Source organism: Myodes glareolus, chromosome 2 (genome assembly GCF_982192425.1).
Source record: "Myodes glareolus chromosome 2, mMyoGla1.1, whole genome shotgun sequence".
Classification (NCBI taxonomy): Eukaryota; Metazoa; Chordata; class Mammalia; order Rodentia; family Cricetidae; genus Myodes; species Myodes glareolus.
This window is the reverse complement of record NC_142027.1, coordinates 21597091-21613828: the sequence shown is the minus strand read 5'-3', so window position 1 is coordinate 21613828 and position 16738 is coordinate 21597091. Positions and strand designations below refer to the sequence as shown.

The 16738-nt window shown below is 35.4% G+C and overlaps 1 protein-coding gene across 1 annotated transcript in view; it reads right to left on the bottom strand.

Moving 5' to 3' along the window:
• Tmprss15 (transmembrane serine protease 15) overlaps positions 1 to 16738 on the bottom strand; it is a 99835-nt gene that overhangs the window by 61828 nt on the left and 21269 nt on the right. The window contains exons 7-9 of the mRNA XM_048422635.3: positions 12355 to 12486; positions 8264 to 8372; positions 6347 to 6453 (exon numbers count right to left, since the gene is read on the bottom strand). Coding sequence (XP_048278592.3) covers positions 6347 to 6453; positions 8264 to 8372; positions 12355 to 12486 — 348 coding nt within the window. The remainder of the gene's footprint in view (positions 1 to 6346; positions 6454 to 8263; positions 8373 to 12354; positions 12487 to 16738) is intronic.

Below are 16738 nucleotides of genomic sequence, written 5' to 3'. Positions count from 1 at the left end.
GTAATAGTAGATTCTGTGGACAATGATCTGTACCCTGTCACTTGTATTTTAAAGAAATGCTGATTGGCCAGGGGCCAGGAAGGAAGTAGAGGTCGGACAACAAAAATTCTGGGAAGAGGGAAGTTTCAGTCTGCAGTTGTCACACAGGGACAGGGGAAACCAGACACAGAGCAAGCAAGATGTGATTTCCTTCCCTGAAAAAGGTACCAAGCCACGTGGCTAACACAGACAAGAATTATGGGCTAATATATAAGACTTAATAAGAAGCCCGAGCTAATAGGCCAATCAGTTTATAATTGATGTAGACCTCTGTGTGTTTTTTTGCGGACTAAGTGGATGTGGGACTTGTTGGGACAGAAAACATCAGTCAACAAGTAGATAATGTAAGAATTGCTTCTGTGGCATTTATGTTGACTATATTATTGTTCTGCCTTAACTTTGCCACCTATAGACTACTTTTCCACTTTTGATTCTCAAAGATTGATATGCTTACAGTATTAATCATATCATTTATAGCATACAACTTATAAAATTATCATTACATGAAATGCTTTCACTACAATATGTGGCTTACCATGTCTGTCATCAAAGAGAGTAATATCACTTTTAGGAGGATCAGAATTGGGTTTAATGGAGGGTAGTCCACATATTTAAATGTGTGATATTCAGGTACACAAAAGCACATATTTTAGATGAGCAATCTGGAGTATGGATCAAATTTGGACCTTTGAAAAGTGTCGAACTTCAGTTGGAGAACCCACCATTGCTATTTATTTTCTTTTAAAGAGATACATCATGAAATATTGAAAAATTGTACTTCTATTCAAATTAGTAAAGCTTCAAATTAGCATGGCAACTTCAACAAAACCCCATGGAAATATCATGCTCAAGCACTGAGTCTTGCATTAATATTCCAACCATAACATGTCTTTCATTTATGTTTTCCTCATGGAGATTTATGCTGCTTATTTGACTTAGCAGTCTCTTTGACTAATAACTAGCATGGTTCTCATACTGAAAATCTCATGCAGTCACTTAGGAGATATTAATATCCTAGAACCTTTGCTTTAAGATGATCTGCCCTCACATTCAGCCACGATGTATACTGAAATTTTTATACGCAGTAGGTTCTGGGTGGATCAAAACAGTGTGAAGATATCATAGCATACTTGTCAGTGCATTTGATCCCATATTTGCAAATGTTAAGGTTCTGCTGCAGACAGTTCAAGAATTTAGGTTATGAAGTTCATTAACCTGCTTCTGGTATACTTGCAGTCCTCTGGAAAAAGTGTAAACTGTTTATCAACAGAGATTTCATGAAGCATTAATTATTGGAAAAACACTTTTGACCCCAAATGTGACTGGAACCACAGTGCCAGATGGTATGCTATGCACTAAAGAGAGTACCATATGGCTAAGATTTTAAGATCTCGGCTCTGGAGACAGCGTTGAGTTCATTGCCACACTGTGTCCCACTCTATTTCTTTCTGTCCCTCTTTACTCTGATGTAATGCATGGCTTTATGTGAGACTTTCTTCTAAGGGATAAATCAGTGATTTGCACGTGGAACAGTGGTTACTGCCTAGTAAATTCTCAGTGGGTGGTACTATTTTTTGTTACCTCAACAATTAGATTTTTAAGTCCTAAAAGGCAAAGATTATGATTTAATTTTTGTATGCCTCTGTCATGTGGACAGATCATGAGCACATACATTTTATTTTATGATTAAGCACATGTATTTAAATAGGAATAAACAGAGTTATTTAATATTCCTAAGCTATGTAAGGATTCTTGGAAAGAAAATTTTATATTAAAAGCTGAATTTTCCTTAATATTACATTACAACTGATAGTATACATTTCATGAATATCTTTTTCTAAATTTGTATTAAAATTTTAATTTTCAAGAAAATTTCTAAGTTTTTCTAAACTTGTATCAATATGAACTTACTTAAGATTGTGTAGTTATTATAGATCAAATAATGATTTATTTACTAACAGCAGTAATGCTGACAGATAATTTTAGTGAAAGAGGATGCAGAGAAACACGATAAAAACGCAAGGAGTTTAGAAAGCCACCAAAAGAGAGAGATGGCAGATTTTCTACAGATTAAGTTTTAACAGATGTTGTAAAAGATATTTACTATCTTTTATTTAAGCAAGAAAAATGCTGGCAGTATTAGAACATCAGTTTATGATGGGGAAGACTTCCAGCTGCTCACCATGTAGCCTTGAGTGCCCGCTGTGAATTCAGTGTGAGGCCATGTGTTCATGACTTGGAGAAGTAACTAGATGTCTCATTAGAAAAATACATTTAGGCTAATATAAAAATAACTGTGGGATTATTTGCTTGGTAAATATGCGATGGAAGTATTCAGGAAGGTATTCTCATTTTTTTTTCCAGGCAGTCTGATAAGCTGAGTTTTGTCAGTTGTGAACTGAAGCAATTCTTTAAACTAGGGACACACCTCTTCGTATAAATTATTATTATCAACAAAAATGAGTCACTGAGCACTTCTGAGTGTAGAAGAAGTGAGTCAATATAAGTATAAATCTTATGAAAGCTGCTTTATTTTGAATATACTTGCATGTATTTTACTTAGTTCTATATTTGCTATATATTTTTTTATAGTATAACATGTCATTTCAGGAAACTATACAGTGTTGGTTCCAACTCCTTAGCTATACCTGTGCAGACTCTACACTGTAGTGGCATTTCAATTGTATTGTAACAAATAAAGCTTGAAAGGGATTGAGAAAGTAAAACAGCCACATTGGTCAGCCTTACAGACCAGGCAGTGATAACACACACCTTTAATCCCAATATCCATACTAGATTGTCAAAGAAACCGGGTGGTTCATGACTTTAATCCCAGTGGTATTCCTTTAATCCCAGTCCTAGGGAAGATTATAAAATGGAAGAAAACAGCTCTCAGTCACAGTCTCATTCTGAGATTTCTGGAGACAGGATCGCCATTTTTGGTCTGAGTTTTGAGGTAAGAGCCAGTGACTGGCTGCCTTGCTTTTCTGAGCTTCAAGTAGAACCCCAGTTTCTCTGTCTGAGTTTTTATTAATAGTATTTCACTACATGATGGCAAGCTACCATATTCAGCATTCACTGTGAACTGTCCTGTCCTATGGGAGCAGAATTTACTAAGCATTTGCAATTTAAAAAATGATACTCAAAAACATATTTTCAGGACATGGAATTTAGAAATCAGTTTCCATGTGCTCATTCAGGCTATTTTTACTGCATGCTTTTAAGGTGGCAAAACATTTCTGACAATGTCTGGTGAAACAGAACTATTGTCCCAGATGCCCAGCTACTTGGGTGAAGAAGGCAGGATTGTAAGCCCAAGTCATTCTGGTGGTTCATGGTGAGGAAAACTAGGCCAGGAAAACTTGTGAGACCATGTTTCAAAACTACAGACAACAAAATTGAGAATGTAGTTCAAGCAGAGCCTTTTCCCCAGCATATAACAAGCTCTAGCCTCACCCTAACATCTCAGAAGTTACAGATTTTTTTTTTTTTGCCTGAAATGGAAAGGAGTCCACTTGCTCACAGTCCATGCCTTTAGTTCTCAACACTGATACTTATTAAAATCACTAAATTAAGATCATGTTTTCATAAATAGTACCTAAAGAACAAGATTTTGTCCTAACTTTTTGGCAGACTATATAAAAGTATTATCTAAAAGTTTCTGACAAATACTTCTGGAATTTATCTATATTGACTATCTTAATAACGTATATAACAATTGTTCTGTGACACTACATAATTTTCTCTCCTTATAATTTCTTTAGATAATTTCCCCAGATTTAAGAAAGAAATATATATGTTTTCCATTATGACAAAACAAAAACAATGTTTCTGCTATATATTCTGAATGAAAATTCAATGATGACTATCTGGTGAAGATCTTAAACAAAGGAACATATAAAAAGCAGTTTTGAAAACTTGTGCTTGTAAATTAAAACAAAGTTATTATCTGCCTTTTTAATAAAAATAAATTGCAAATACAGCTGACATCCATAATTATATAGCATATTATTACAGTATAAGAATACAGACCTCTTAGTTCAAATTTAAATAAAGAAATCCCTTGTTTTTATAACTTAATCCGCATGCTAAATATTGGACATCATAATCATTATTGAAGAGTGAGTGCTTTAATTTTAAATGACTTTTCTCATTTTCTCGTGTTAAGATTGACATATTTATATTTTTAATTTGAAACATTTGTGTAAAATCTTTAACTATTATTTAAATGAATTTTAATAAATGCATTCTTTTTATGAATATTAAATTCATATAGCAATGCTATGATAATTACTTTTGTGTTATAACATCCACATGCCTAATTATCTCAATGTTTGTTTATTGTTTAACAGCAAAGCTAAATATATGAAAACACATTAAATAAAACCTAGGTATTTTAAGAGTAATTTTGCAGGAAACATTCATATCTATAGGAAAGTGAGATTTTATAATGAGTAAAGTTTTTTATACTTCATATGAATTGGGAGGCATTTAGTAAGATGACGGAAAGTGTCTGGGACAAGTCTAATTAACATCTGCAGATGTTGACATCTACATTTAATACATATTGATGATGTATTTGTTTTGGTGATATTTATTTGACCCATAATATTTAACCATGTGCATTATATCAAACTTTATTTTAAGGAACTGCAGTTTTTGTTGGTTTTTTGCTTTGTTTTTGTTATTATTTATTTATTTTACATACCAACCACAGTTTCACCTCCCTCCTCTCTTCCTGTTCCTTCTCCCACCTCCCCCCAACCCGAAAACCCCTTCCTCATCCATTGGTGATGGTGCATGCCTTTAATCCCTGGGGAGAGAGAGGCAGGTGTATCTCTATGAGTTTGAGGCCATCCTGGTCTACAGAGTGAGTTCCAGAATAGTTAGAGCTGTTACCCAGAGAAAACTTGTCTTGAAAAACCAAAGAGAGAGAAAGAAAGGAACTGTAGTTTAAAGCTACAGAAACATTATCTGACTGTTCTATCAGTTTAAGTGAATGTGAACATATGATCTCATGTGTTGTAGACATTCTCATTGCTTCACTTGGACTTCTAGAGCACAGTACATAACTCCACTATATTTAACTGAAGAAAGTTTTGTGTTAACCTCTGCCTCTAATATTCTCTCTCTAAATTTAATTTACTTCCTTTTATCTCACTTTACTCCTCTGAAATACGTATTTTGCAATTGTATTAGCAACACAGATTATCTAGTACAATATCTGATCAATAATATGCAATAAAAATGCATCTTTGACTTATGGTTAAATATTTATCACTCACAAATCAATCAAAACCATTTAACTAGATCAGGATCATGTTTCATCATTCATACAATTCAAAGGTGAAATAATATCTTTAATATCGAGAATTATTTGAAACTTATTTTCTCTACTTCCCCACAGTTGTAAAGAAAGCTGGTTAATTCATGTTCTAGTCCACATTGCCTTCTTCATCCTATTTAAATTTTTTGAACCATCCCCACCCCAGATTTCATTGTTTGTGATGATTAGGCTATGCCATTTCGGTCAATTGGAATGAAGTTCATTGATGTGCAAGTCCCCTTTGTGTGTTGCTTGTATTGGTTAATGAATTAAGAAAGCTGCCTTGACCTGATAGGGCAGAACTTAGGTAGGTTGTCAGAAAAGACAGAACTGAATTCTGGAAGGAAAAAAGCAGAGTCGGAGAGACGCCATGGATCTTCTGGAGACAGATGCTGGGAATTTTACCTGGTAAGCCTCTGGCACGTAACCATCCACAGCTTACTAGAAATTGGTTAAATTAAAATGTAAGAACTAGCCAATAAAAAACTAGAGCTAATGGGCCAAGCAGTGATTTAATTAATACAGTTTCTGTGTGATTATTACGGGTCTAAGCTAGGCAGGTGCCCGGGATGAACAAGCAGCCACTCCTTACAACAGTTCATGGATCTGGGTTGATTCCTGCCTTTTCTCAGCCCCATCACTGTCAAGGCATTAATGATAAACTGTTCTATGTTGTGCTTTGAAAACAAGGTATTGCAATCTTATGGGTTTTTGGCTTTAATAAATAGGGTCAACATTTAAACAATGAATGACACTTGATTTAAAAAAACATTAATTTCACATGATTTTAAAACACTAGTTTTACTGCAAAAAGTCAACATACAGTACTCATTTCCTATTTTGACAGTGATAGTCATTTATTTTACTGACTTAAAGGGCAACTTAATATTCTGATCAAAATTCAAAGAGAAACATGACCACTGTCAAGGCTTCCCATTTATTTTTATTGTTATAATCAACTATATGCTCGCTTTAACTTACCTCTTAAAATTTTGCTGGGTCCTATACCTTCATAAATATCTAAAATATCAGTATAATGTGCAATAAAAGATCCGAAGCTGATCCTAATGGAAAGTCCTTGGTTTACACTAAATTAAGAGAAAAGAAAAAAAAAGCTCTTAAGCTGTGATAAATTTCAACGCATTCTACAGTTTGATTGGGTTTTCCATCCTGTGACAAAGCATATGGAGCAAGCCATCCTGCAAATATAACCACACAGTACAATTCTGTAACTACTGCTACAACGCACGTATTTAGGACCTTGTCATCTAACACAACTGAAACTCTGTGTTCAGTAAACAGAACCTTTCCAGTGTTCTGTCCCTCTAGTCGCAGTAACATTAATCTACTTCCTTCTATGAATTTAGCAAATGTTAAGTACTACACTTTATTGAAATTATGAAGCATTTGTCTTTCTTGTATTCTGGCTTATTTCATTTAATGGTCTCAAGTTTCAAACATCAAACATGGATAAGAAACTCTTCCTTTTCTATGGCTGAATAAAGATGTTCCACAATATGTACATTCCACATTCCACTTTCCACTTCATCTAACCTTAACAATATTAGTGAAATGCTAATCATATGCTTGCTGTCTTGTTTACCAGAAATTTTGTGACTCTAAATCAGATTCATTGGATCATCTTTGTATTCCCTAATATTTTATACACTATATTATGCTCATGGATTGAATGATATCAATGTAACTTTTAGTGATAGTTTATAGCAAGAAACAAGATGGGTTCATTGCAGTTTCAGTTTTATGGAGTTATTATGTTGTGACAATAATTTATAAGTTTTTAATAGTAGGTTAAGTAGATATGGCAGAAAATTTGTGCTCAGACTTGCTTTTTTTCACGGGAGTATGTTATAGACAAATAGATAAAGTTGGAGTGCAGAAATTCATCCCAGACTGAGACGGGGAGAGCAAGGAAGTCAGAGGAAAGTTGAGCTAAGCTGACTTTAAAACCACTGGGAAAGATAAAGTCAATGATGACGAAGACAGAAAATGCAAAAACTTACTTTTAATCTTTTAAACTTAAGTCCTGAAGTAGGCAGGAAAATAATGAATTCTTTATTTGACATAGCATTGAAACTGAATTTCATAGGAACAAAAGAGAACCATTCTTAGAGTCCTTTTTTTTTTTGTTAAAGGAAATAGATAGTTTTCCATATGTAGTATTCACACACTGCATATTTGTATCTTTACTAATCTTTCTACTTGATATGTACAAAACATGTTTTGCTCATTATTGCATTCTACAATGACTTTGATCCAATAGCTTTAGATTCTGAGCAATGTGGTTATGGGAATTTGGGGGGAAAGTTATTTATGTCTATGAATGCACACACTTTCAATATAAAGAAGCTAGATGTGAAAACACAAGACCTATCTTTGATGTCCACATTACATGACATTGGTGAGGTGTCAAAACATAGAACTTTGGCCAGATGCTAAATATAGCTATTAATTTAAGGGTGGGCTAATTCAGTGTTTTAAATATTTTAATATCTTAAATGTTTTCTCTTGAATTAATTATTTCTCTATACTTGTATAAACCTCATTGCATTTACCAATCTTTTGATCCTGTGGGTGGGGCATATATTCAAAAAGGAATAATTCATTTTTTAATTGACTAATTAGATTAAGCCTTATAATGATGCCAAATTTGTTTTGCAGTAGTGGTTTAGATCTCAGTGAGCTGCTGCTATTTCTTAGACAAAGCATTTATTGATACAGAGTAATTTTTAAGGTTAAGGTTGAAAGAGGAACTTCGAAGTAATCTATAGGTTGGTAGTAAATAAAAACTATAATTATTTTAAATATACTGTAGAAAGGGGGATATTATGTTGGAAGACTTTCAGACTGAAGATTAGGATATAGAAAATGGTGTCTTACCTGATGATCCAGCGGCAAACAACACCTGAATTGTCTGACCCTGGGTAATGATCAGCTTGGAAAGACCCAGAACTTTCCGTCAACAAAAACCTTCCGTCACAAGCTGTGGCTGTGTGAACATGTCAGGCAATATTAGATATAAGCAGTCTTAGAATAGGAGGGGTTAATTAATTCTCCCGAGGCCTTTTGTTTCATAAATAATATTCACAGCATGTCTCCTTTTCTGGAGGCTTCTATCTGCAATTACCATGACAGTGTACATTAAACAGCAAAATTAAATTTCCATCTTTTGCAAAGTTCTAAAACAGTACTACAGGCCATTTCAGAAGCATCAGGAAAACAGAAAAGGAAAGAAATAAAAATAGGAGAAAACAGAACATTTCAAATATCTGTAATAATCATTTACTATGCTGGTGAATTTATTCATTCTCCAGATTTATTTCTGACGTATCTCTAGAGAAAGGGAGTCAACAGTGTCATGCTTTACAAACTTGATTCACAATTTTCTGAAGGGTTGAGATTATTCTGTGTTTGGTGGATCTATTTGCTGTGCCTTTGGGAACAAAAGACTTTTCTGTACTTCCTCAGATGTCTGTACTTGCAGTCATGTGGGGTTGTGTTACTGAGTTACATAATCAGCTATTCTACAACTAAATTGTGTTTGCTCCCAAATATCCCCTTGCCTGTCAACTGTTTATGAAAGACCTGAGAGAGAGGGTGATAGGGCAGAAAACTGGCATCTTTAACACCCAGGCAATCTGTGATTGCTTTCAGAGGACCATTGTCATCTTAAGTGGCTAAGCTTTTTGTATCACAGTGTCTTGTCTGTCCAAAAGAATATGATCAATTTGTTTGTCTTGTTTTCTAAGAATCTTCACATTTTATTTACAATAAATAATCCCTATTTTAGTCTGAAGTAACTGGACCTTGTTAGTCCTGAATATAAACAAAAGTGTAGACTATCCACAAAAGCATTTAAATTACAATAGTATTAAACTCTTTACAATAACAATGCTTAGAATGTCAAAAATATCCTGTCAAGATGGACGATTTGGTGGGTAGCTTTAGGTATTCCTTTGACTATGTGTATGAAAAAGGCAACTTTACATATCTGGCAGTGAAGCAAGAAGGTCCTCAGGATTAATAAGAATTAAAAATATATCTCAAACATGAATGAGTAGAATGTTTAGATCGTGATTCTGTGACCTGCTGAGAGCTTCCTGATTTTCTAGATCATTAGAACAAGCGCTGGGTGGGTAACAAGTGAATCTGCAAATGACAGCAGCCATCCTGCTAGCCATCAGACACTCTTCCTGCATTCACCAAGCAGTCCCCATGACATGCACTTGGGACCAGCCAGAAGCTCCCTCTGCTGGACCAGTATTTACCGATTCCACTGTTCTTCAGTCATTGAGTCGTCCAAGATACAAGAATTAATCATGATCTATGCAGACACACCAAAAGGTATCAAATGCACGCATTCGACCATGCAAACTACAAGTACACTTGCCAACTTTGGGACAGAGCTGCACCTTGACCTAAGAGCTCCGAGTCAGCATCGTTTCTCCACAGAGGTCAGCTAAAAAGCAAACTTTCTTGCTGATGCAATGCTAATCAGAAGAGAAACACAATTTAAAGCAATCTTACTTTAGCTATAGTCAGCGATAAGCTGTACAAACCTAAATAACCAAAGACTAAATACAGAAACTCGGTACGGAAGCAATCATTAATACGACTCTATTAATAACACAAACTAGAATTAGAGCGCACAGCTGGGGTAAAATCAATAAATAGGGAGAGATCAAAGGTCAGTGTCTTACAGAGAGAATTCTTAAATTAGCTTATAAACTTTTCTCTGAGTATGGATTGATGTACAAGGGCTTTGAGATGGCGTCCTGCTGCTTAACACTGGAGTTGATGCTGAAGGGTTGTCTGCGACTCGGGGGCTCACTACCACCACTGATTAAAATGAATAAGATAACCTGTGCTCTGAAACACCTGCTGCCTGAAGAGAGTTCTTTAGATTGATTTTTCTGCTACCTTGGCTAAACAATGATTTGAAACTATATTTTAGAAATAGATACAATGCTAACTTTACAATACATATAAAGGAATGGAGACAATAAGCACACAAAAACTTGAGAGTCCTATAAAAGCCAGGTGACCTTAAGGTTTGATAAATATAAAGCCACCATATACTGAAAAAATATCATGCAGATATTTTAAAGCAACTGTGTTTAAAGCGAAGGTAGACATTTAATTTAGATGCTGAGATTCATCTTGTGACTCAGAAAAATAATAAATTACTTTAAGACTCATTTAGACACAATCTATCATCCTTACATTATTAGTCTTATGATTAATTTTTGATATGAATTGTTATCAACTTATTTTGAAAATGATGAACTCAATAATGTTAAAGTCCAAAGGACAAGTGAGACATATTTTCAAACTATTTGATTTGTGTAATGTTGTTACATCGTTTCCTATCTTCAGTCCATAGGTTTACAGCTACGTGTCTCACTCATATGGATTGTTGTTTATGAAACAGAAATCAGCATCACCTTTGCTTCCTCTTGATGATACATTTAAATCAGATTCTTTTAAAAAAGATTTTGGAAAATCCAAGGGAGAAAAACACAGTTTATAGATCACCATCTTCCTTTTCAAATAGCTTAGTTATATAAAATAGAAATTTTCCATAATCCGCACTTTCTTCCAATTCATGCCAGCTGCACATTGAAGTATATAGTTCAGCTCTGTTTGTTTGAAATTTATACAACAACACTTGTATTGAAATTTTTGAGTGGAAGAATCTCAAGTGTAGTTACTTTGTGTTGAGTTGTTACTGTGAAACAGACCCAATGCCTGTCTTATGAAGTATGGACCTAGTAGATGGGTAGTTTCCTAAATTTAGTTCCTCATTCAAATCTTCACCTTGAGTTACTGCCAAGGAATATGAGAACACCATGGTAACAGACAAGGAAACTGCAGCCTCAAAACCCGCTACGAGCTGTGTTCACCATCACCTTAACAAGCTTTATGCAGTTGACTAATACTACAACTCGGTCTGCAACCTTAGCACTAAGAGGCCATAGGTAGAAGCTTCATAAAGTGAGCTCAAGGCCAGAGCCTCTCTCAAAAATCAGAAATAAATCAAAAGGTGATTATGGATCACACCAAAAATAGGCTTAATTTCTTTAAGTTTTCAAATTGAATTGTAGGTTAGACTTAAGGTAATGGTACTTTTCACTGCTTACAATCTGAGCTTACATGATGATAGGTTACAAAGAAACTACATTATTTGATAAGATTCTTCCTGGTAACCTTTTCTAAATGGAAGCAATCTGCAGTGAAATATAAATCAAAGAGAGATTCCATTTAGATTATCTAGATTAATGTTTGGTGTAGTGTTTGAGTTATTTAAGTGTTTATTCATGCAATTAAAATGAGAACAATCAGAATGAATAAGAAAATAAACTCACAAAACACCATTATATTAAGAAATCATTGTTGTTGTTATTATTATTATTCATAACTGTTTGTATTATTTATAGAACTACAAGAGAAAAAGAAAAGCAATGAGGAAAAGGGAATGATGCTCACTGAGTTGATACTGTGAAGTAGGGGCAAGAGAAGTGACATTATATGATGATGAAAATATCTAGAAAATGTATTATATTATTAGTGCATAATCCTAAGAATCATGGTAGCTCAAGACGAAAAGGAGATTAAAAAACTGACACTACCTCTCTACTTGAATTATGTGTGACTGATCGCAGTATTCTTTACAGAGTTCTCAAATGGTATTGTGTAAAATTAGTTACATCTAATATTATGCTATTAAGTTTAAAAATATCATATTTGTGTCAAATTATGCATGTGTATATTAGAGAAGATAATTTTCCCTTCTTGCAGAGTAAATACATATGCAAAACTGTGTGCATGTATGTGTGCATGCATATATGTGGTGTACATATGTGCATACATGTATTTATGTGTACTGTGTGTGCATGCATGCATGTGTATGTCTACATACAGTCATGGAGGAGAAAATATGAAGAAGAGTGAAAGAAAGTGGGAGGCCTTACCACACATTTCTGTGTCTTCATCTGAACCATCTGGACAGTTCTCTTCTCCATCACAAAATAAGTCAGTTGCTATACAATTCCAAGTGTTAGCACAGGGCCGTGAACCAGGCTGGCACTCTACTGAGACATTGCCTAAAAATACAGATTCTCTTATAAGTTTCTTGAATATTAATTTTCCCATTGGGAGGATATATACAATGGCTGATATTTCTTGTATATTTTTCATTACTTTAATTCATAATGGATCAATGTAGTTCATTTTGTAAAAAGGAATATTTATTTCAGTTGTTGAATCATTTACAAAAATTCAGTGTATTTCAAGTGCATAAAAGATGATGTAAAATGTGAGTGTTGATGCTGTTCATTCTATTTTTGTAAACTTATAATTTAATCAATTAATACCTAGGGTGGTTTGAGTGAGAACATTCGTATGTTGGAATACTTGGTCTTCAGTGGACGGAAGTCCTTGGGAAGGATTAGAAGATGTGACCCTGTTGGAGAGGATGTCACAGGGGACTAGATTTAATATTTCAGAAGCCATTCCCAGTTATCACTCTGTGCCTCCCTTTCTGCCCAGTACTTATGGGCCAGGATCTAAGCTCTCAGCTACTACCCTAGTGTTATTCCTGCCTACCTGCCATGCTCCCCTCCATGATGGCCATGGACTCTAACCCTCTGATATCATAAGCTCCACTCAATGCTTTCATTATTAAACTACCTTGACCATTGTTTCTTAAGAAAGCAATGGAAAAGTACCTAAATCCTCAGGTTCATACACTGAACAATGTTGTGCCTGATGCTACATCATATTGTAAAGTTTATTATAACGTCTATCTAATAATTCATTTACACACAACTTAATTATTTGAAAACACAGTGGCATTTATAAAGTCTGTACTTTGTGAAAGCAAAATGTTATCAAAGTAAACCACTCTGAGGTAAGATAAAATGTCTAGTTACAAGTGCATTATATAATAAAACTGGAGAAATCGATCAGCTATTTCTGCTCCATAAATCTTGGCTTCTTGTCACAGAAGAATGCCCTATTCTTTTAGGGCATCCAATATAAACACATTCCTCTACTGTGCTAGATCATAGTCAGTCTGCCCAGGCGCTGTCACTTTGTAGCTCTCAGCCTGCTTGTTTATCCATCAGCTGCCTTGCTTCCAAGGATATGATATAGAGAGATTATCTTAGTTAGGGTTTCTATTGCTGTGAAGAGACACCATGACCAAGGCAGATCTTGTAAAGGAAGACATTCAATTGAGGTGGGGAGGTTTACACTTTCAGCAGTTTAGCACATTATCACCTTGGCAGGGAGCATGGTTCAGAGGTTCAGTCCATTAGCATCATGGCGGGACATGAGGGCATGAAGTCAGACATGGTGCTGGAGAGGTAGCTGCTCCATGTTGATATGAAAGCAGTAGAAAGTAGACTGAGGCCCTGGGCAGTATCTTGAGCATATCAAAATATGAGACATCAAAGTCTGCCTGTACCGTGAGACACTTCCCACATAAGATTACACCTACTCCCCAAGGTCACCCCTCCTAATAGTGCTACTCTCTTTGGGACTAATTTTCTTTTAAACCACCACAGGCACATACCAAGATACATGTACTTCTAGAAATTAACTTTGAAGTTCTAAGAATAACACATATTCTTATAACCCTGCAAGATAATATGCATTTTGTTTTTCAGAGCAATGTGAAAATTTGAATGTTTTTGTTTGTGATAAAACTATCAATGATGCATTAAGGATTTTTGAAAATTTGCCTCCCCAACATTTGCTTTGTTATTATTTCTAACTTTTAAAAATACTTTTTAGTCTTTGAAAATGATGTATTTTGATCATTTGTCCCCCTGGCTCATTTCAGACTCCCCCACCATGTCTCCTTCCCAACTTCACATCTTTTCCTTCTCTCCCAGGAAGTTCTGTTAGTGCTGCTAGTAGGTGTATGGAGTAGGTTTCCTTAACACGAAGGGAAACACTGTACTGCCATCTGCTGGCTCGTAAAACTATAACAAGCAAAATGAATTCTGAAATCTCTTATGCTTCCCATAAAATCATTAGGGAAAGTCAAATATTTGAATCATGTATTCGCCAAGCTAAATCCTGTTTGAGGACATTTATAGACAGGGTTGGTAAACATATAAATAACTAAATTAGACTTAAAAAACTTGCTCTGATTAAAGTGAACATAAATCATTGAGAGACTAATGGAAAAGCTAACATCTAAAACATAGCTAAAAATATCAGAGCTATTTTCAAGTGTCAGAATAATCTCATTTAGTAAAATAAAAATAGAAATAAACATATTTATTAAATCTAAATGTACATTGTACTTAAAATATAAGAGCTCTATATCAAGCAAGTCATTTAATTACTGTGTCCCATTTCACAAAAGTCAAAATGTTTGACAGTATGTCAGAAACCCTAAATAAATAAACAGGTAAAAAAGAATTTCCTTACGTGTCTATATTATTTTGCCAAAAGCCCACAAAATTTTATTTATTTAGTGCTTAGAAGACTCAAATTGGGGCCTTTGCTAAGAATATGAGAGACTCGGGCTGTCTTGATGCCGTCTGTGGATCTTTGCTTCCTGAAGCGCTATGTGTCTCTCTATTGTCGTTAACCCTCAAAGCCTCACTGGCGAGGGATGGTGCTTGGGATGCTTTGATTCGTGTGCTGAGTGGTTTTATGTCAACTTTACTCCGTCTGGCATCATTTGAGAGCATAATGTCCCAAGCAGATTGGCCTGTGAACACGTCTGTGGTGCATTCTAAAAAATTAGTGATACCGGTGGGAGGACCCTGCATACCGTGGATGGTGCCAACCATGGGCAGGTGGTCCTGGGGTATATAGAAAAGCAAGCTGAGCAAGGAATTGCTTCTCAATGCCTTCTGCTTCAGTTCCTGACTTCAGGTTTCTGCTCCATATTAATTTTGGTCCTGACTTTCCTCAGTGAATGACTATCATGTGGAAATGTAAGCTGAAGTAAACCTTTCCCTTCTCAACTTGCTTTTGGCTTTGGTGTTTCATTGCAGCTGTCGGCACTCTTACTAAGACGATCCCTGTAGTGATCATTAATTCACAAGGTTTTTATGATTACTTATGTCATGACATTCTACAGGGTGGAGATAGAAGATAAAAGGAGAAAAAAAACCGTTTGTGGCACAGCATCTGTTCTCACAGATCTTAATGTAGGGAAATAATTCATTCATCATTTTTGTAAGATTTTGGGGGGCAGGTTGGTCTGGCTCTGATCTCGAACTCCCTAAGTAGCTGAAGGTGACCTTGACATTCTGATCATCCGGCTTCCACTTTGAGGGTGTAGAGAGTTTAGATACCTACACCCCAGTTATAAGGTGGTGTGGAAAGTAACTACCCAAGTAAGCAGGATGTAGCCACTCTATCTGCTGAACTGAATGCTAATTAGTTTTAATGAGGCCTTAAGAGAGCAATGAAAGCACAGGGAAGTAGGCAGAGGTTGAACCCATCTTCACAAGAGAATTCATATTAAAATTTGACTCTGAAGAATTCCTGGCAGTAACTGGAATAGGCAAGTATAAAATACATGTGATGGTGTGACAGTAGAACACGAAATCAGATCCACAGAAAGGTCTGTGATGATTCTGGGGGCATGTCAGGAAAGAGTGAAGAGGCTTAGGAGTAGGAAATTCGTCTTTCCTCAAATGCAGACTATGATATACTGGTTAATGGATAAAATCTCTACATCCCTGGTTTGAGCAGTTCAATCAAGGACACAGTTCTTTCTAGATTCTTTTGGCCCACCAACATGTCCTTCACAAAAACTGCCCATTACATTTTCCCCTCTTCAGTCCCCAACTTCTACCACATAGCAGATGAGTGGCAAAATATTGCATTTTGTGTGAAATACAGAAAACCCATAGGATCGAATCTTTCATGTTTCTGAAATCATTGCCTGCACTGCCAGCAACAAAAGACTACAACAAGCTACATTGTGGGAAGCCTTCAAGCATACGAGCAAGTGCCCAAAAGAGCCCCTCCAGGCACACTGCAGCAGCCAAGAAATCAATCTGTGTAATGTGGCCTTAGCTCCTGTGGCTCCAAATTGGTTAGTAAAACTTTACAGTAATTGGCAACAAAGGCAGCTGAACAAAAGACCACAATCCACATGGACTTTTTACCTGTTACCATACAAAAACTCTCGTTGGCAGAATTTATTATAGCACTAATGCCAGGTATATGATGCATGTGTTTGTTGGTTTTTCTCAAACTCTATCTTCAAGGCATATAAAAATGAGAATAAACTTAACATCCCTGAAAGACATATTCATAATAAATTACTGCTTGGAAGCGGCAGTTTTCAAGTTTAATTGCCTCGTTCCTCTCTATAAATCT